This window comes from Lipophrys pholis (genome assembly GCF_963383615.2).
Source record: "Lipophrys pholis genome assembly, chromosome: 19".
Taxonomy (NCBI): Eukaryota; Metazoa; Chordata; class Actinopteri; order Blenniiformes; family Blenniidae; genus Lipophrys; species Lipophrys pholis.
The window spans coordinates 14,183,761-14,204,151 of record NC_137647.1 but is presented as its reverse complement, the minus strand read 5'-3'; the positions used below and the strand labels follow the sequence as shown (position 1 = coordinate 14,204,151).

At 41.6% G+C, this 20,391-nt stretch overlaps 4 protein-coding genes across 14 annotated transcripts; 2 read left to right on the top strand and 2 right to left on the bottom strand.

Moving 5' to 3' along the window:
* The first annotated feature begins 550 nt into the window (after positions 1 to 550).
* On the top strand, positions 551 to 5,564 carry LOC308124899 (5-hydroxytryptamine receptor 3A-like). 3 transcript variants are annotated; one of them, XR_013936344.1, is made up of 10 exons: positions 551 to 706; positions 787 to 932; positions 1,015 to 1,059; positions 1,135 to 1,241; positions 1,327 to 1,496; positions 1,634 to 1,749; positions 2,644 to 2,854; positions 2,943 to 3,095; positions 3,253 to 4,209; positions 4,255 to 4,557. XR_013936344.1 is itself a non-coding variant. In XM_080488269.1 (9 exons), the coding sequence occupies exons 1-9, from the start codon at positions 568 to 570 to the stop codon at positions 3,504 to 3,506; spliced, it is 1,341 nt and encodes a 446-aa protein (XP_080344395.1). In that variant the 5' UTR covers positions 551 to 567; the 3' UTR covers positions 3,507 to 5,564. The 3 variants fall into 3 exon arrangements, 2 of the variants coding, with proteins under 2 accessions (XP_080344395.1, XP_080344396.1); XM_080488269.1 differs by having other exon boundaries at positions 3,253 to 5,564; XM_080488270.1 differs by having other exon boundaries at positions 591 to 706; positions 769 to 932; positions 3,253 to 5,353.
* LOC308124900 (Golgi apparatus membrane protein TVP23 homolog B) lies at positions 5,343 to 8,091 on the bottom strand. Of its 3 annotated transcripts, none has more exons than XM_080488271.1 (7): positions 8,036 to 8,091; positions 7,873 to 7,940; positions 7,632 to 7,776; positions 7,020 to 7,109; positions 6,173 to 6,301; positions 5,934 to 6,062; positions 5,343 to 5,828 (listed from the first exon to the last, which is right to left on the bottom strand). In XM_080488271.1, the coding sequence occupies exons 1-7, from the start codon at positions 8,045 to 8,047 to the stop codon at positions 5,802 to 5,804; spliced, it is 600 nt and encodes a 199-aa protein (XP_080344397.1). In that variant the 5' UTR covers positions 8,048 to 8,091; the 3' UTR covers positions 5,343 to 5,801. The 3 variants fall into 3 exon arrangements, with proteins under 3 accessions (XP_080344397.1, XP_080344398.1, XP_080344399.1); XM_080488272.1 differs by having other exon boundaries at positions 7,632 to 7,698; positions 8,036 to 8,079; XM_080488273.1 differs by having other exon boundaries at positions 7,632 to 7,695; positions 8,036 to 8,079.
* Positions 7,663 to 20,389, top strand: ush1ga (Usher syndrome 1Ga (autosomal recessive)). The gene is made up of 5 exons (XM_080488268.1): positions 7,663 to 7,962; positions 13,745 to 14,170; positions 17,120 to 17,573; positions 17,662 to 18,458; positions 19,463 to 20,389. Exons 2-5 carry the CDS (start codon positions 14,007 to 14,009, stop codon positions 19,464 to 19,466), a joined length of 1,419 nt encoding a protein of 472 aa, XP_080344394.1. The 5' UTR covers positions 7,663 to 7,962; positions 13,745 to 14,006; the 3' UTR covers positions 19,467 to 20,389.
* On the bottom strand, positions 8,664 to 11,800 carry otop2 (otopetrin 2). Of its 7 annotated transcripts, none has more exons than XM_080488746.1 (7): positions 11,745 to 11,756; positions 10,875 to 11,252; positions 10,633 to 10,769; positions 10,481 to 10,539; positions 10,164 to 10,306; positions 9,208 to 10,058; positions 8,664 to 9,140 (listed from the first exon to the last, which is right to left on the bottom strand). In XM_080488746.1, exons 2-7 carry the CDS (start codon positions 11,242 to 11,244, stop codon positions 8,952 to 8,954), a joined length of 1,749 nt encoding a protein of 582 aa, XP_080344872.1. In that variant the 5' UTR covers positions 11,245 to 11,252; positions 11,745 to 11,756; the 3' UTR covers positions 8,664 to 8,951. The 7 variants fall into 7 exon arrangements, with proteins under 7 accessions (XP_080344872.1, XP_080344874.1, XP_080344875.1 ...); XM_080488748.1 differs by having other exon boundaries at positions 8,665 to 9,122; positions 11,733 to 11,756; XM_080488749.1 differs by having other exon boundaries at positions 8,667 to 9,122; positions 11,745 to 11,800.
* Positions 20,390 to 20,391: the final 2 nt, after the last annotated feature.

Genomic DNA, 20,391 nt, shown 5'->3' with positions numbered 1-20,391 from the left:
TAATTATAAAAAAAACAACAAAAAAAACAAGTAATATAGAATTACCTCAATATGGGCACACTCTGATAAAAAGATCTCGTGCATCAGATCATCAATGTGTAAGAGGAAGTCGATATATACGGAGAAACCTGAACTCACCACGCAATAAATCAGAACAAAAGTGTTTTCAATTGTGATGCCTTCCCACATGACCTCTGAAACCACAGCAGTCTGAAGTCTTTGTCCTGCTTCCACGAGCGTGGGATCAGGCTCTTTCAGGTGCAGCGTCCTCCTTAAGCTCCCTCTCATGAAAGCCACCGTCCCATTGTATTGCGCGACGCCAAAATCAACCGTGAGCACATTGAGCAGCTGGATCTTACTTTATCTAAAGGCATAAACACACAATGTGTGTAATTGGACTTACGTTGTGTGTGTTTACACAGGCTTGCTGAGGAGCACGCTGAGCTTTTCTGTAATTAATCAATGTGCCATTGTGGCCCCACCGTGTTGTCTCTTTGTGTGCCTACGTGGGCTGTCCAGTATTGTGAACATGTGGTTGTCACTCACAGACGAGCCTATTTAAGAGTCATGGCAGGCTGTGAGTCGGGGCTGGTTGGAAGTTTCACGCAGCTGTCAGTCAATCTCAGTTGCCCATGTGATGCTGTGAAGACGTTTCCCGTGCACAATATGGAGAAAGTGGTCTTTTTATTGAGTTTGTTGACCGCATGTAAGTAACCATTTGCATTCTGATTGATCCGACTTAACATGTCTTTAAAAAAGGTCTTGAAGTTGCTTTTGAACTTTCAGGCCGTGGAGTCTCTCGGCCCGCCTGCACAAGTCGCCGATGCCTGGCTGAAATGTTGATCAAGAAAGAATTTGTATCTCAGCCACAGTATGATAACTGCACCCATGTGATTAATGTGCCTTATCTGGTTTATGAAACTCTGTCAGTCGTAAGTATTTTAGCATTTTGAGACCCGGATCGACAGTTTCATCAGTTTGTACGCTTTCATTGATGAATCCGTTTTTAAACAGGACACGAAGCAACTCCTTCTGAACGTTCGTTTGGACGCCACGCTTGTGAGCATACCAACACTTTTTTAAGGTTAAGAAACTGGCCGAATGACGTTTAAACGCATCGATTTTGATTCACAGGTATGGCGGGATCCTGACTTGGCGTGGAACACGACAGTCCATCCGTACGATCAAGTGGTTTTGCCAGTCCACAAAATCTGGACTCCAGAATTCTACGTGACAAATGCGTGAGTTCGCGCCCCGTGACGAGATTTCAGTTGATTCCATTCACAGACATTTCGATGTTGAGCCGTTTTCCTCCCGTGTGTTCAGGTTAGTCACTAACATGAAGCACGACTCCCGTGACCTGCTGGTGTTCAGTAATGGCACCGTGCAGCACGACGTCAGCGTCACTGCACAGGTGAGCTGTGAGGTCAACTTGTTCAATTACCCCTTCGCTGCTGACGAATGTCCGGTTGCAATCGAATCCTGGGCCACTGGCGGTGAGTTTGAACGCATTACCACTAGATTATAGAACACGTGTACCATACTAATTTTATGGAGCAAAAGAAAAAAAAAAAAAACGATAAATGCGTTTCTAAGGTGACAACAATATTTAAGAAGGCTGTATTTCACTCAGATTGTGGAACACAGCTGGAGCTTGGTGAAATGAGATCGATAGATGGCAGCCATGGGGATTGGCAAACAGACTCTGTGGAGTTACTGAAACAAGGAGAGGGCCGGAATTATATCTGGGTAAGCAATTTTAAAAGACATAATTAGTGAAGGCCACAAAAATTGGATCTTCACTCCAATGGAGACTATATAAACCATAGAGTTTGAATGTATCCCAAATACTGATGTGCCTCCAGTTTCCTTCCACATTCCAAATCCACGCATTTGAGCCTGATTCCAGACTGACGGGCTCGTGAGCTGTCCAGGCTGCATCCTGCCCTCACTCATAGTCAGCTGCATTTGGATGAAGCACCCTGCAACCCAGATTTAAATACATAACGGGTGGATGAATACAGAAGTATGAGAATTTTTTATACTTTTTCTAATAGCTTCCTGTCTTCCCTGAATTTGGTATGCTGAATCAACATGCATGCAATTGATATTTATCACCATCCATACATTTAGAAATAGAGCAATTAAACATTAACTGCGATTGACATAAGGTTCAGGAATGGTGGAACCTATGGAGCAGATCATTATTTAGATTTTAGACATTCAAATGGGAAGAGCTGGAAGTGGCTCCACCTGATTATGATTGAAGGCAGAGTAGACCTGGGAATCACATACAGTCACATTTATACCTCGAAGCAAATTAACGGCACCTCAGAGACATGGTTCTGGCTGTGGAAGGAAATGAGAGCACCCAGAGTAAATCCCCACACAGAAAGATCCCCGAGCCCAACTCAGACTTAAACCTGGGACCTTCTCACATAAGAGTTCATATTAACATGATGTAACAGCTACCTGCAGCCCCCTGGATGTAGGAACCCCTTTTTATTTCCATTTAAAACAGGTGCATATTCATATAAACGTCTTCTTAAACATCTTATGTACTCAACCTTTCAACAACAACAAAGGAAGTAGTTCCTCTACTCTGCGGCAGGTCTGAAAGTTGTGTGTCATGTGGCTCCTCAGGTGGGCCTGAGCATCAAACCAAGCAACCCCTTCATAACGCTGCTGCTGCCCAGCGTGCTCATCCTCTTGGCTGATGTGGGGAGCTTCGCTCTTCCGCTCACCGGCGGCGAACGCAACTGCTTCAAAGTGACTCTGGTACTCAGCTTCACCATGTTCCTCAACATCCTCAGTGAGCAGCTCCCCGGAGACGGCCACTGCAGCCCCATCATCCGTGAGTCATTCCGCATGCACTGCAGCAGATACACATGTACACGCCGTAACGACCTCCAGCAGAGGTTAACCAGCTGTCTGTCCGGCAGGAACTCACTTCTGTGTTTGCCTCGTCCTGTTGGTTCTGAGTATGCTCGTGTCTATGATACTGACACGGGTGGCTCATGATGGCAGTCTCTTAATGTGCTGCTGTTTCGGAGGATCAGCTTCAAAAGCCACAAAAAAGAAGAAAGTTGACGAGGGTGAGGAACGCATGTTTGTTAAGTAGCAGCTTTCTTAGGCTACGGATTTATACTGGGAAGCATTGGGTAAATATGGGAGTCATATGGTGTTTGGTGAAATTATATTTGCGCAAAAACTCAAAGTTTCCTGTTCTAATTGTGTCCTCAACCTCTGTAGAAAACAAGCCTGACATCAATGTCGTCCAACTGAATGATTCAGAGGACAACCAGACTCTCAGAAAAGTGGGAAAATTCTTGGATGGTTTTGATGAGAAGGAAGTGGAAAGTGAGAAACGCCAGAAGATTGCCCACATGCTGGACAGGATCTTTTTCTGGATCTATTTCATTTGTACCACCGGATACTTCGTTGGCATGCTTTATGTTATGGCCAGGTACAAATGTGTCGTGAACCATTTTGATTTCTGGCTGTGATTATGACGATGACAATAAAAAGGTCAGTATGCACCTAATGTATTTAACCTAACCACCAGCATAATATGACATATGTACTTTTCCGCTGAATGTGTAACCTACAAATGTGACTATACGTCTACCAACCAATGCATATTCTAACTGGGTTTGGTGGTGATTGTATGAAATTATCTTTGGGACGTTTGCAGTTAAATCAGGGGTGTAAAACAAGGATTGTGGCTCCATTGACTTTTTAACAGCTTTCTTGAGAGTTTCTTGGCACAACACTGAAGAAGAGAAATCAGCCCTGAAAGCTTACTGGCAAGCAGAAGAGCCTCAAAGTCATGTTGTCAGGGTGAGTTTTTAAAAGCATACTTAATGCCACAGGCAGTTTGTTTTTTTGTTTTTTTACACAAACTAAAAAAACGTTAAAGGTAAAATTTAAAGGTTATTATGGTACTATTCTAGCAGTCCGGCCTACCTGAATTAAAATGTGTTTGACACCCTTGAGCTAAATGTAGTTAAAATATTCCCTCAGCTCTGGGTTTTATTATGAAGAGGCCATAACACTTTCACCAGGCCGAATATCTGTTGACAATTTCAAAGTGATAAACGATTTTTAATCTTGGTCTCACTGACACACATATTTCAAATGCAAACGGAAAAACAATATAATTGTTTGATAACGAGCTTCTAATCCCTGACGTGCATGTGCTGCCACCTAGTGGCTAAAACATTGAGCACAGATTGACCAATATCATTGTTTTAGCCACTATTCTGTTTATATCTGCTATAAAAACCAAAGCCACTGATTAACAGCTTATCAGGAGCTCTGTTATGATGTTTCATATCTCAATAAACCAGAACGATGATTTATTGTAATAATCTAATAGTCTCAGGCTGCTTATACAACTGAAGGAGTTACATCAACGTGAACCATTTAAAGACATTTCCGTTTATACATTCAAATAAAAACTGTTTTACATTATTAACCTAACTCTTATGTTTTTTGTCTGGACGGAACTAAAAAGTTTTTTTTCTGAAAAATGTCTAAATAAAGTCAGAGGAACTGAAACACACCAACTTCAGTTTGTCAGCGCTACAGATTAAGACTTTCAATGTGCACGTTGGAGAATCACTGTTGTTATATTCACAGAAATTAGGAACGAAAACTATCAAAGCAAAGCAGTAGATGTACCTCTACCACATTATGACCTTTGTCTCTTCATTCTCTTACTGGTTGATCTCTTGAGTGTCTCCATACACTGAGTCTCTTCAAGTCTCATTCAAATACTCGCTTTCTGACCTTTCATGGTCGTTTTATTGGCCCACAGCTTAACTCTCAACATAATCCCTTGTTTTGAAATCATTGTTACAGGTTTTTTTGTTTCCCTTTTGAGAGAATCCTTACCACGTCTCACCAGTCTTACTCAGCGTCTTTTCACGTCGCTGACCGGAGGGACAAGAGGTTTTATTTTCAGTAGGTCATGGGTGTTTCCGTTCATACAAAAGACGTAGGCAATTTTGCCAAATGAGATAGAGAGAAAGAAAGAAGAGAGAAACAAAAAGAACAACACAAAAAAACACCTGTGGCTTTAAAATGTCCCCGTCATGAAAGATTTAAGATGAATTTTCCAGGTACCTTATAACAGCATCAAAAAGATAAGACACTGGCTGTGTAGTGTTGTGGTTAGGAGGAATGCTGGAGAGTCCAGGCTTTAAATGTCAAGGTTTCTATAGCTATGACACATAGAAAATAACTGAACATGTTGTAAGCGAGTCCCGATATAAATTTATACGTCATGCCGGTAGATTTCAAAGTGTTTTGCATTGAGTAATTAGTCAGGGAGACATTTTAGAATGGAAAAATAACAAAACTTTATTTTTTTATTGGTGAAATAACATGATGACCCAGAAACCTTTGTATAGTACCAACCCCAAAGATGTTTAATTCATTCATTTCCACTGTTTAAAATGTATGCATTCTCTGTACAATATCTCACACTGCCATTCCTAACAAGCCTTTATTCCCAAACAAACATTTTCTAATCTTCATTAAACACCGAACTTGGATTGATGAGCAGCGACAGTATTTTCATCTTGTATAATATCAGTTTATACAGAGCCCTTCCTTCCTCAGGTGTACAAAACGAGCTAAACCCCCTCAAATCACTGTGAAGCCATTTGTAGCTCTTAATAAGAAGCTCAAGTTAAGCAAAACCTTTTCAACAGGAACCAAGTGAACATAAATAAAAACAGTTCACTCCTGTGCTGAGCTCCAACATTGCATTTGGCTGCCACAAGTCCACTTCGTTCTCAGGATGTCTCGGGTTCCTTCATCACCTTAAGTGAAATAAAACAACAAAAAAACAAGTGAAATGAAAAGATGAATTAAAGCAGGCTTGTGTCTATAAATCAAACAAATATTAGGATTATATTTCGGTATACCTGTTTAAAGATCTGGACGCTGAGGTAGCTCTTTGCAAGCTTCCTGAGGTTGGACTTTCCTCCCACCTTACATCTAACATAACCGTACAGGTTGGCCCATTGTAAAACCAGTCCCATTATTACCACCGCCTGAGGGCAACATCAGAAAGAAACAACGATGAAACGTGAACCCGTCATTATCTGATATTTAGACCGCCAGAGATTCATCTGATAAATGCGGGCGGAAGCTTTGAACTGACCAGCCATTTAATCTTCAAAGAGAAGACGATGCTGAACACAAAAAACATCCAGAACACCGGACACACGATGAGTCCGAGCCAGAAGATCCGGGAATCGGCGCTGGAGGTGGCGTCTTCACTGTGTGCCCGCTGAGAAAAAGCACACATGGTGTATTTTCTACTTAATAAATAAAAAAAAACACAAAAAAAAAGCAACAGTTTGTCTCGCGATATTTTCTCTATTGTGCTGGATGACAAAGGGAACAATACACCCGTTTCACTGTCCTCAGGTAGTCAACAGGATGATGGAGCTACATTACACATTAAAAAGGGTCAGCCGATATTACAAAGGTGTCTATTTACCCCATAAGTGAAGTCATTCTAAAGACGTTTTATATGTTCTACACACTTCAGATGACAGTTGACTCTTGCTTTTGGTTTGTGTAAATAACCAGATATATTCTTATTTTTTTTTTGCCAGATTGATTATAAAAACAAAATGTACTAAATGGTGTAGTGATGAGCATTCTCGCGTCATGATGAAAAAAAAACTAACAAAAAAACCCAGGTTTGATTCTATGAGGAGTTCACCAGCTCTTCCCGTTAATGCAGATATTTTCTTTTTGGTGTTTCTCCCAAATAAAAACGACTGCTGCTCATCAGGTTCATCTGATTAATAGATTGACTGTGAGTGTGGCTGTGGGCATGAAGTCTTTGTGCTATAAATAATATGACGAAACTCACTTTGCCCTCGGACCACATCAGCTGAGATCCAAATTCAGATAAACAGAGTTAAAGGAACTGGATGTAATAAAAAGAATTTCAGCGAGGCCTTTACACATCCGATGCCAGCGAAGCTGCAGCTTACCTTCTTTGATTCAAATACCCAGTGGCTCGTCCCTTTTTCATCCACTTGGTTCCACCAGCGCAGGCCCACCAGCAACCTGCCAGACACATTCTGAAAACCAAGCAGCCTCCTTTTACAAAACACACACAAAGCACGGTGGCGTAGAGGTTCAGGAGGTCTTGTGACCAGAAAAAGAGTTGGAATCTCATCGCCAACCGATCTGTGCGCAGCGGCGGCCCACTACTTCTGGTAGGAGCGAGCTGAATACAGAAGGCCACTGTCACCTTGGGGGGGGGGGGGGAGTATATAAAGTTTACCATTAAGGAATTTAGATTTAAACAGGGGCTGAATGGCTTTTCAGGCCGCACAGTGTCGCAGTGGCGAGTGCTCTCGCCTCACACCAAGAATGTCGTGGATTAAAATATTGAATTAAGAATTTCTGTGTGGAGTTTTGTATGTTCTCCCATATCTATGGTTCTCCCTGAGTGCGCCTCTGGTTTCCTCTCACAGTCCAAAAAAAACATACATGTGCAGGGTGCACCCAGCTTTTGCTCCAGGTTCAACTCCACTACTTTTTCTTTCAACTGGATTCCTTAATATTCTATGGGGTGAAATAAATCGTGACCTTGTCACCTTAACAGTCCAGAAGTCACATGACAGCAGCAGGATGATGGCCACCATACAGCCAATGAAGCCACTGCTGAAGATGTCACACAGTAAATACACCAGGATGGCACTTGTTCGGAAGAAGAGGTGGAAGAAAGACGCCACAGGGTGTCTAAAAGACAAATAGCATTTGTATTATTTGTGTTTTGGTTTAAAAAAAAATGTAATGAAATTCCGAGTGGTATATATACAAAGTGGCTCATCCTACTTGATTTTGGACTTTCTTTTGTCGACGGGGTCGAAGTCTTCGCCAAAAAGTGGAGCCTCTTGGGAGTCCTGAAAACACACAAACAGCAAGGTAAGTACTGAAGTAAGTCAAAGAAAAAAAATGTAGGAAGTTAGTAAAAAAACATGATTCGTTTACGGATCACCTGTCGCAGCATTTTGAGAGGAGTCCACTTCCTGGTGACGTGTTGTCAACAAAAGCGAGGTGTGTCCTAAAATGTGCCTGATTGAAGTTCTTCGTAACTTCGAAGTTACATTATTATTATTATTATTATTATCATTATCATCATTATTATTTGATCATTATTTATTTATTTTTTAAGAGAGATAACTTTGTAAAAAAGAGGAGAAATGGAATGAAATACAGCTCAGTAGTTTTTCCTTTTAAATGCGGATTCAATTAGAATTAGAAATGACCAGTTTGGCTTTTCATTACCCATTCATGCAGCTTCTCCAGTTCAAGGTTCAAGGTAGGGGCTTTGAATCACACACACACACACACACACACACACACACACACACACACACACACACACACACACACACACACACACACACACACACACACACACACACACACACACACACAGACTTTTTAAAATTAGGGTCACCAGTTAATCTCGCATGCATGCTTTAGGACTATGAGAGGAAACCATGCCCAGGGTGAACATGCATATAATAATAATAACAACAACGATACTACTACTACTACTACTATTAATACTACTAGTACTACTACTACTAATAATAATAATAATAGTAACAACAATAATGACTGGTGTACAATAATTGTTTCAGTCATTTTATTTAGTATTTACAGAGCTTGTGACACAAATCAAAATTGTACAAAATCAACATGTCAATGAATCATTTCGATCACTGCTAAAAATTACATTTTAAACACATTTATTTGTCAAATGTAGATGCTACAGGATAATAAAAACATCAAAGTGATGATATCCATTCATTTCACACTATGATTTTGTGAAGACACAAATCTTGCAAAGATTCATAGCTTATGCAAACAGTTTGATCGAGTAAAAAAATACTTTTGTGACTGTGTTATGATGTCAGGAAAACTTCAAACAGACTGGCAACCGAGTGCATGCGGTAAAAAATGCCAAAAGGAAGCCCAATGTTGACGACAGCAGCCCACATATTGAATTTGTAGAACTCTGTCTCGCTGTCGTGGTCGAACTGGGGACGAGCACCAAATGCAGGCATGATCCACAGCTGCCGAGAAAAAAAAGGCTTTAATTTCATATTAAAATTTAAAAGCTGTCCATATTTGAGAATAAAAGCGAGTGGGTATACTCACTATAACGTTCCCCAGCAGCAGAAACGCGCACACCTCCTTCAAAATCCGTCGCTTCCAGGGGAGCTTGTGTTTGTGTTCCGCTGTGTGCCCATGCAGGTTGTGTGCCGTGCTCTCTGGAATGGGCTTTTTTATGTCTGTGTCCACACTTTCAAGGCTGTACAGTCCGCTGGATGACACCAGCACACATGGATTTACCACTACAACATCTTCGTGCACCTCATGGAAGGGCTCCCGATGCAGACCTTCGATTATGAAAAAGTTCTGCAGGCCAAGCTGGATCACCATCAGAATGGCCCAGGTCAGGTTGAGCCTGTTTAGGTGGCCTTTTGCTCCAGTTGCAACCATGGCGACGATAGTGAAGTAGCTGATGATAATCTGTCCAAGTGAGGCTCCGACCAACAACCCTACATCCAGGTTGCGAGTAGGGTTTTTGTCTGATACATGCTCTCTGTGGTCCACCTTGTAGATTGCACTGCCGATCATGCTGGAAACTGACATCAGGGTCACTATGACTATATTGACGATGAAGTGCATCATTATGGCTTTGTCCGTCTTCTCATCATCATGGTGGTCTTTTTTCATTTCCATCTCATACACGATGAAGGTTGCCAGACCTGCAGCCACTAAAAGGACGCCGAAAAGAGGGCCGAGGATCACATCTTTGAGAGAAAATTTGATCTTGTGGTGGCCATGTTCGCTTATTACTCGGCCTACGTTTTTCCACATAACGTAGGCCATGGCAGAGGCAAAGAGGCTGTACTCGATGTTGAAAGGGTACAGGTAGTAATAGGCCTCCTTGAAAATGCTGCATGAACTGTGGCTGCACTTGCAATGGTCGTCTCCATAACTCGCTGTAAGACAAGAAACGGTACAGGAGGAGAAAAAGGTTAGGCTGTGGTTTCGTATTACCTGCACACACACACACACACACTAAGATTGCTTTGTTTTTTTTATACCTCTTGCTATGTACAGGCTTCGTTTAGAGGACGTAGTGATGTTGATTGGATGTTCAGGAATTTCTGTTTGGTGAACAGACTCCTCCGTGACTGCTGTCATCCATAAAACTAGATTTGTGGAGAGGGTAAGCATCAGCCCGCACCTGAAAAGAGGAAGGGAAAACAAGGTTAGAGGCCACATGCATAAACATCTTGTCATAAGAAAGTGTGTCGTTTAGCTTAGGACGAAAACTGGCTATAAAACGAACGAAAAGAAATGAGTGCCAGATTATTGACCTGGTTTGTTTTCTATTAATAGTACAACATGAACAACATACCGTGAAATGTTCCTATGTAGCTGTACGCAGTCTTTGGCGTGCGCCCACAAGAAGCATGTCTGCAAAAACATTCCGCATAAGTCTCAATATCTTTGCAAACATCAAATGCTTCATTCTCACTTTTATTCCTTTTATCCTTTTGCAATTTTCACCTGCACAATGACGAAAACAAGTTGCACCACAGGTGAGGCGACTTTAACAGCAGAATCACAGTGGAGGTATCCCACATAGCTGGCAATCTTGAAAATATTCATCAGGACACTGAGGATTCCAAAAAGAACAAGTCCTCCTGAAGGAGAAAGGACATGTAGATCAGAAGTAAATCATAAAAACTATTTTAGAAGTTCATGTGAACTAAAGGAGTAAGTCCTCGCTCAGTTGGACGTTCACTTACCCCTAAGCCACACAGGCCCAGCATGACCATCCCTGTAAACGACAGCGTTCTCTTGCCTGGCCGTGTAGATGGTATAGTAGATCATCCAGATGGAGGTGAGGAGGACGAGGATGATGAGGAAAACCTGCACGTCAGGCCCGCTGATATTCACATTGTTGTAAGCGCTGCCGCTGACCAGGGCACAGCCCAGGATCAAAACGTTCAAGCAGATGATCCCAGACAGCATCCATCCCCAGTTTCTTCCCCGCTCCCTGGATACTTCAGCCGAGGATTCGCTCAGGTCAGGATCAGCGGAGCTCTCCGTTTGGTTTGGAGCATTGATGTTGTTGGACAGGTGGACCTCTTCCGTCTCTGTGCCTTTGATCGTCATCCTGCACACTTCACACAGAGTTTCGGAGTTCATACAGCTGCACTCATCAGCCTTGACACACATCTTGTCCCGGCTGTAAGATCTCTCCGCAAGTGACTTGTTGCTGCATCTGGTCCCAAATGAGACATGGCAGGTTTAACAGCTACACCCATTTACCGGCCCCGCCCAAATGAAACTTTCTACTAAGTCAGCGTAAATGCCACCCTGCTGGTCCTACACAAAAGATCAGGCAAAATGTTTGCTTTTTGCTGTTGTTGTCTTTTGTCAGCTTTCAGGTTTTTATGTTAAGAAAATGGATAAATAAATAATGCATGCATGCATATAAAACTCAATTCCCAGAGATCGAACATCTTCATTACCTTCATCTTCCTCCACATCCCATAAAACACTCAAGACAGTTGAAACACATAAAATGAAATAATTCCAATTAAACAGCTTTCTACAACAAAGCCGAACCGTAACAACATGAAGAGGAAGTTTCAGGATACCTGTGAACGTACCTGATGCCGTCTGATTCTGAGGGAGGTCTGCGCTGCCACGGCTTATATACGCCTCCAAACATGCGGAGGTTTACTGGACAGGGTCATAAATGTCAATAAATATGTTGTGAACAACATACCATGATTACCCCACGCAAAACGCAGCATGTTTTGCACAAAATATCCCTGCAAAGTTCAAAAGATGTTTCCAGGAAAAGCCATTTCTCGGGAATCCCTCAATACACGAACCAGCTCCTTTTTTCATATTTACAGCAAATTTTGTTGATATTACAAAAACACATTTTTATGGCTGCCGTTTGTTCTCAAAACTTTTACCGAAATAGACAAAATACAAGTTGGAAAAAAGGAAAATGTATGACCTAAATTTTCAGGAGCACTTTTTCCATCATCTTGCTGGATTTCTAAGTATTTCAATGCTTTGCTGGTTTTGTGTTGTTTTTTTGTTTTTTTTATTATTTTATTTTGATGCTCTTTTGTGCTACTTCAGAACACATGCAGTTAAGGCTCATGACCAATATCTGATGTACGTTGTGTAGAGAAACTTAGCACTTGTAACTCGCTTATGTTTTTTATTCCATCGCTTCTTCAGAATTCTTTGTGCTCTTTAATTGTGTTCATGGCACTATGAAAGGATAAGTTGTTGTTTGTTGCCCCCTCCATTTTTTGCTGGTGCAGCATAACTTCTCATATGCTCACCGTTGTTTTTTTTCTATTGTCACGTCGGCTTCAGATGGGTAAAATGTCTGAGAACCTGCCACTGGTGCAACTTTATTTCGATTACTTTCTTGGCCAGTGTACTCTTGTCATCAGGGCGAGGCAGAGAGCAGGGTTTCTTCTTCATTGCAACACTCTATTGTTGAGCCATCATGAAACCATTTGCTGTCTGCGCTCCTATTTCCTCCCAGTAAAGGAAAGTCAGAGTTGAGAACAATGGTTTATTCAAAAACCACAAGGAAAATACCAGCAGAGGGAATCTGGTTCTTCCCTGTGTGCTGTTCACCAGTCAGTGATACATGACTTCTTGGTAATAGAGAGCTATTTGCACATATTTCCTGATGTTCTTCTTTTTGCATATCATGTTTAGTGAATCATTTTATCTTGTTTTGATTAATTTCTAAGATATACTGTTTAATAAGCACGCTTGGGGAGAATGAAATGGAAACATATAACTATTATTCATATTATTAGTTCATTTATTCTTAAGTTAATTATTTGTCCTGTAAAGCATACGATATCTTCATTTCTCTATGTCAACATTATTATTAGTTTGGACATGCGCCCTTGGTTATATTGTTCTCTTTGTCCTCCGGTTTTTCAGTGCTGTTAGTAAGTGAGCCAACAGAACCCTACACATCTTCAGTGTGTGTATTTTATGTACCTTTTATTCCAGTTTTTCACGATGATACGTATCGAGTCACCGAAGTGAAATCAAAGACATAATAATTGTCATCCTACACTTTTAAAGTTTCAGTTATATTTTATATTTTTAAACTTTTGAATAACAACTCTCTAATAACACAATGCTGGACATCACATGGGGTTCGCCTGTCAGATTGTTTGGCGGGAAAGCCGCTGCAGGACTGAGAGAGACACAACTCCAAATATGTTTGCATGCATCATGGAAGTAACTAGTCACGCACTTCAGTAATTGTTACAGCGTTTTCCATTCCACATTGTTAACCTGTTAGTAGTATGTGACTGCTGAAGTTTCTGTGACAAGTTAATTTATATGGCGTTATTTCTAAACACACAAAGTATATTAAATTGATATCTATTTTGATGGATTATAATTCCTTTTTCAGATTTTAGTGGGGTTTTGTGTGTGTGTGTGTGTGTGTGTGTGTGTGTGTGTGTGTGTGTGTGTGTGTGTGTGTGTGTGTGTGTGTGTGTGTGTGTGTGTGTGTGTGGCGGGGGGGGGGGGGGGGGGACACACACACACACACACACACACACTCCTTTCCAAATTGTTTGTTTTTATTGTTGTTGTTGTTGTTTATCAGCAGGGAACAAATGGATGACGTGTCTTGGACCACCTCTGCCACCGGGAGCACTGTTCACCTCTCTGTGCGCCTCCGTCTGCGTCCCTGGAAACCGTCGCCGCTCCGCCGGCGCACCTCCACCGACCGGGAGCGAACATCGGGTCCTGAATGAGCTGAAAGGACGGTTTTCTCTGCCGGTCTGCCCGAATCGCCGCCGCCGCCATGGTGCTGGGGGTGTTCGCAAAGCGCAATGGAGTCGAGCATGGGGCTTTAACTGTGCGCCATGAATGACAGGTACCACAAAGCGGCCCGGGACGGCTACCTGGACCTGCTGAAGGAGGCCACTCGGAAGGACCTGAACGCCCAGGATGAGGATGGCATGACACCGACGTTATGGGCCGCATACCACGGCAACCTGGAGGCTCTGCGGCTGATCGTGTCCAGGGGGTGGGTAATGGATGTGATTGATCGGAGACGTGCGCAACTGGATAAAATTCATCCACATTTTCATTACGCACAACGTACATTAACAGAGGAAACGTTTATGTTAACTGACAGCGTCACAAACCTATTAATGTAGATTAAACTGGGTAATTTAAATGAAAAAAGTCATGATATCTGTCCAACTATTTTTTTTAAAAGTGCCTAAAGTAACATTACACCACTAATCATGTAGGTCGCTGTTTACAGAGTTACATCAGTTAGAGTTTAACCCAGTTTTGAAGAAGACATCCTGTGACATGACACTGTATACGTTGACGTTGATTACTGCTTAAAAAAATGTTCCAAAATATAGTTAAACTTTAGGCCTGGGAGTGTTACACCCCTAACATGTGATATTTTGCAAATTGCATAAGGCCAGTGTATTTGCTTCAAAATTTTATTTAATCTGACTGTTGTTAGTTGGATGTGGAAGTTATGTACATTTCATGAAAATCTTCCTAGATTTTTCTAATATGGTGATAACACAATATCAGCACATCATCTAAACATCATTAGAAGTACATGATGACAAATGATAGGTTGACAATATTCAGAGCTACAAGGAACTATTGATTGGACATAATGGAAAGACGCCATGCCATAATGACAGCCCTCAAGGTCAAATTGTTTGATCAGCAGCTCAGGTTGATAAAAATCTGTAGTTTTATGTCCATTCTATTTTCAAAAATATATTTATCAAGAGGGAAAAGTGTTTCAATCATTTCACAAAAGTGATGATTATGTAGAGAAGTTCTTTAGTTTGATAACAACTAATTTCAAAAGAGAATTACCAGCCGATAACACATTTCCAGAAGGCTGTATAAAGTTGCTGGTGGCATTTTATTCAACAATGATTGGGATTTACACTCAACTGCCCATTCCTCGTCATGTCTGGCTGACCTGGTTTGCATGCCAGCAAGAGAGGAGAAAGGCTCTATTATGAATCTGGATAATTGTGCAGAGCTCAAAGAGAGCTGCATCATCTATCAAATCATTGAAAGCAAAATATAAGAAATGAGGATATTTTAGGAAGTTAAAATGTTTTTTAATATTTTGTATATATTTTTTAAGGTTTTTCTGAAGCATATCATCTGCACATTAGACAAGGCCTTTCGGCTGCTATGTAATAAATGCAACATTTCCCATGAAATGTGATTTAACGAGACTTCAGAGGTGTTCACCTGCTTGGGACATAGTTTATCTCTGTTGATAGCTGCAGACATAAAGCACTGATTGACATGAGGCTCTAAAACTCAACATTAATAGCGGCCATTATGACTCAAGCGTGTGAGACCTGGTGATATAATGAAAAGAAGTTTAATGCCGCTCAACAGTTTCATGGGAAAGATGCCATGTCTGCTATATTTGGCAAGTATATAGCGTTTGGTGACCCGCAGTAACATCAAGCTGTCACTGGTAGCGAAGATGCAAACATCCCTTGATGTGATAAAGAGCTGGGTAGGATTAAGTGAGCAGACTTATCACAGCTGTGGTCAGCATTTTACTAGTACGCACATAAATTATGACACATAAAGCTATCATGTTAGAAGTTCCCCCGTATGGATAAACGTATGGTGATAATTCATCGCAATGTGAAAACTGAACATGGCTATCTTCTCTTTATTATTCTGAGCCAATGTATAACCTCTTATGCTGATCTTTTTGCAGGACTCTGTTAACAGTCTTCACTGATCATGTTTTATTGTTGCCTTCTGGGCTGGTTGCCACTCACAGTCCATCATACACATTAAAGTATTTAGTTAAAGTAGGTCTTCCTTTATTTGTAAGGCTAAAAGAGCAAGGGTCTGAAATCAGAGTGAGACCCCCTTAATTGCCGTGCAAGCTGGGTTTGATGGATCTGGCACACATTCATCATGAAAACCTCACAACACACCAGCCATCAATAATACATATGCTCTCCGACAGTAGCTTCATGTCCATTGCATCAAATATTCAGCAGTCTGTATGTGGCTACATTTGGAGGACAAGGACGAGACAGTTGAATAAGCATGTAAATACATGGGCTGTGATAAGTACACAAGGAATCAAAAATAGGGGGGGGATAAAAGATTAAATTCCACTTTTCAGCAAGTTAAACTAACTTTATTATCATGTCCAGAAATGTGCTGCATATCCTGGATAAATGTTGGTTTTCTTTAAAGATCATCAATTATCTCTGAATTACATGATTGTAAATAGTCGTTGCGAGAAAAGAAATACACCCATTCATTAGTGATCATTAGTAAATTTGAGACGATGGGAAAGAAATAACCAGTAAACTGGCCTAATTTCCTTGTGTTTGGCATCGTGACACCTGTAACATAGAACGTGTTGACTAGAGGAATTCAGTGTGACATCACCAGCTACGGACAATTGTGCTTTTTGAGTCAGGTACAACCTAGGTGGCCTTCCCTTGAAACAAGATCCAGGTAGTGCAGCGGCGGTGCTGGCAAGCCTGTGGTCATATTACAGGCAGCAACAGTGCGTTGCACGTAAAGGTAACTCTAAGGTCGGGGAATGTCCTCGAAGGGTAAACGTGGCTTATATTGTTGACCAGGGTACTTTGAGTCAAGCTGAATCTATTGTACAGGCTCTTTTTGAAGTTAAATTCCTGTGTTTTTTTTTTTCAAAAGCGTTTAGAAAAACAGCTTCACACCGAAGTGGAAATGTGGTGTTTATAATTTGAATTATTAAACAAGGTCTCATTAACACCCATGCATGGTGAGTCAGGGTTGAAAACGTATTCAAGAAAGTACATGGTTACTAGACTGAGTCATCTGAAGTGCAGCCAGAGAGAAGGCAACCTTCAAACATCAAATGGATCACAGTCTCATCCAGGATTGTAATATTTATACAGAGATTTAGTGTATCCGTACAAAGGTTGTACCTTATATCTTTCTTGTGTATCCACAGAGGAAACCCAGACAAGTGTGACATATGGGGGAACACACCACTCCACCTCGCCGCTGCCAATGGCCACCTCAACTGCATTTTCTTCCTCGTGTCCTTCGGTGCCAACATATGGTGCCTGGACAACGACTACCACACGCCGCTGGACATGGCCGCCACAAAGAATCACATGGATTGCGTCCGATACCTGGACTCCATTGCTACCAAGCAAACAGGACTCAATCCGAAGCTGATCAACAAGCTGAAGGACCGGGCGTTTCGTGAGGCCGAGCGGCGGATCAAACAGTGCGTGAAGATGCAGAAGAAGCACCACCAGCGCATGGAGCGAAAGTTTCACAAGGAGGCGTCTGAGGCTTCTGCATCAGACGTCATGAGCTTCTCCAGTTACACCAGCAGTTCCATTAGCCACAAACTACGCAACTTTAGCGCAGCCACTGTCAGTGTGCCATATTCCCAGGTCAGGATTTTAATCCGCTCAATGTTGATGTTTTGAGTTTGTTTGTTGTTTGGTAGAACTGATGCCTATGATATTCCCGTTCTGTTAGGCAACTCTCCATGCCACAAACCGGGGGAAAACAAAGATCCAGAAGAAGCTGGAGAAGAGGAAACAAGGAGATGGCACCTTTAAAATCTACGAAGATGGAAGGAAGAGTGTGCGCTCCCTCTCTGGCCTTCAGCTGGGTAATGATGTCATGTTTGTCAAGCAGGGGACCTACATCAACCCAAACCAGCGTGGCCGGCGCAACGTCCGTGACATGTTCCCCAGAGACAATGACGATGCCATTTCACGTGCCATGAGTGAGCCCGACCTCCACGGGACAGATGTGGATTACTCTGAGATCAGCACCGATTCTGGACATGATTCCCTCTTCAACCGGCCAGGCCTGGGCACCATGGTCTTCAGGAGGAACTACGTTACTGGGGGATTGTTTGATCTGGGCAGTCGAGACGCAGCCAGCGAGAATCAGTCACGTAATAATGTTCGTTTACGGAGTCGGTTGCAGCAGTACCCCAGTATGGATGAAGACAGCATTGGCAGTGCGCACAGCCTTCAGGAGAGGAACCGGGAAGAGCTGCCTTGGGAGGAAGTTGAATTGGGGCTAGATGATGATGACGAGCCAGACACGAGCCCTCTAGAGGTCTTCCTTGCCACTCAGAGCATGAGCGAGTTTTATTCCATCTTCAAGAGGGAGAAGATCGATCTTGCAGCACTGTTGTTATGCTCTGATCATGACCTGAAAAGTATCCACATTCCTCTGGGACCGAGGAAGAAGATCCTAGATGCCTGCAGCAGACGACTCGAGACGATAGAGGACCCTGACTGCATCGAAGACACTGAACTGTGAGTATTTCTGCAGTCACCTATTCTTTTCATGTTGTTTCTGGATTCCCACACAACTTCGTTTTTTTTTTTTATTACTATGATGTTTGATATGTGTTTCGAATATTTTTTTCATTAGAAGAATCAGCATCATCTGTTGTTCTCATGTGTACTTGTTGTACTAATTTGTATTGCACTTCACATATTTTCATACTTGTACACAAAAACCATCTAATCTTGCTCATAAAAGTCCATGAAACGTTTGCGTTTAGTTGCCCTTATCAGAATAAACATGCAGTCAAACATGACCCAAGATGGTCACTCTTAACAGGTGAACCTGTTAAGGTTCATTTGAATTATTTTAATACAGACACAAAGGACAGTGAATGAAAACTTCCCAAACATAATTTAAGCTAAAATTTCAGCAGTTTTAATATGCAATGACTGTATCGATCTATGTGCTTCAATAGAACCTAGAGAATATTTGCCAATTAGTCATAACAGTATGATCTTGATTATGCCTTTATCTCTTTCTCAAGATACAAGGAGGTAAAACTGTCCTTTATTTATTAGAGCAAGTTTGATAAGAGTCAGAGTATCTCCAAACCTGTTGCTCCGGTGTTACCAGTCTGCAGTGGTCAGTATCTATTGAAAATGGAAAAGAGAAGCAGTCCTTTGCTCCTTGATGGTAAGGGAAGTCAGAGTCCTGCAGTCTGATCCAACATACAAGGTCCTATTTTGCTCACAATATTGCTGGAGGTAATAATGGTTCCAATAGAAAGGAGTGCGAATACACTGTGCGTCACAGTTTGTTGCATATGGGGCTGCTAAAGAAGAGCCTTTACAACATGAGAGAGGTTGTCATGTTTTTTTTTATTTAAAATGTCAATGGTCTGCATTGCATATTTAATTTGTTGTTGTTGTTGAGATGCATCTACTGTAAAAAAAAAAAAAAAAGATTAATGTAAAAAACTAAATCATTTACAAGTCTGACTTATAATTGTTGTCTTCATTCCATTCTGCAGATAATAAAAGTGGATGGTCATCCTGCTGTGTGCTCAGCCAACCTTAAAAGGTCAGTGAAGCGCTGTGGAGTGAATGTCACATATGAGCGGGAAGGACATAAAGATTTAGCTCTCCCGTTAGCTCAGCGCTAACAAAGCAGAAAGGACACTGTCGAGATGAATATGTCAAGCAAAGACCGACAAGTGTAAGACTCGTTCGGAAGAGGATTCCTTAACAATGACTTGTCGGCATGGGGACGTCACTGTAAATATCTCTTGGGGCGGGTCGGTTGGCCGGAGTCCCCCACACTGCATGGACTCAAAAAGTGACAGGTGATTACCAGAGTGCATCGATGTGCATTATATGCTACACGGCATTGCTAACAGTGAGTTGATTGTTGGGCCTGTGGCCCACGAACATGTTTTTGTTTGTTTTTTTTCCCCTGTGGGGTAAACCTTACCACTTAATGTGCCTGCATTGCTTGTGCCTGTGCATTTGCTCAAAAACTGCTGTTTGTCATTATTACCCCCCCAACATGAGCTCAACTGTGACTTTAACACAAACGGTTTCAGTAACACCCTTTTGAGCAGCATTCACATCCCGAATATGGCACACTGCTAAGTACAGCCAAGTGTGCATTGAGATCACTTTTCTAATTTACTGCAGTATTGTGAACAATGTGAAAACACTGTTGTTTATTTGTATTTTAATGCAATGTAACATTTTATATGACTTTAAACCCACACTATAAATTGTGTTTACGTTTGTGCACCACACCTCTGATACTTTATTTCTCCAACAGTTTCAACCTTTTCTATTTTTTGATAGCATATATCCTCACAGTAACATACCAGTATGTTATTTACTGCCCCAACTGTCTTTAAGAAGTGTAGGTGGATTTTTCTGTAAATAAAATAAAATGAAAGTTCTAATGTTTGTCAATCCTTAT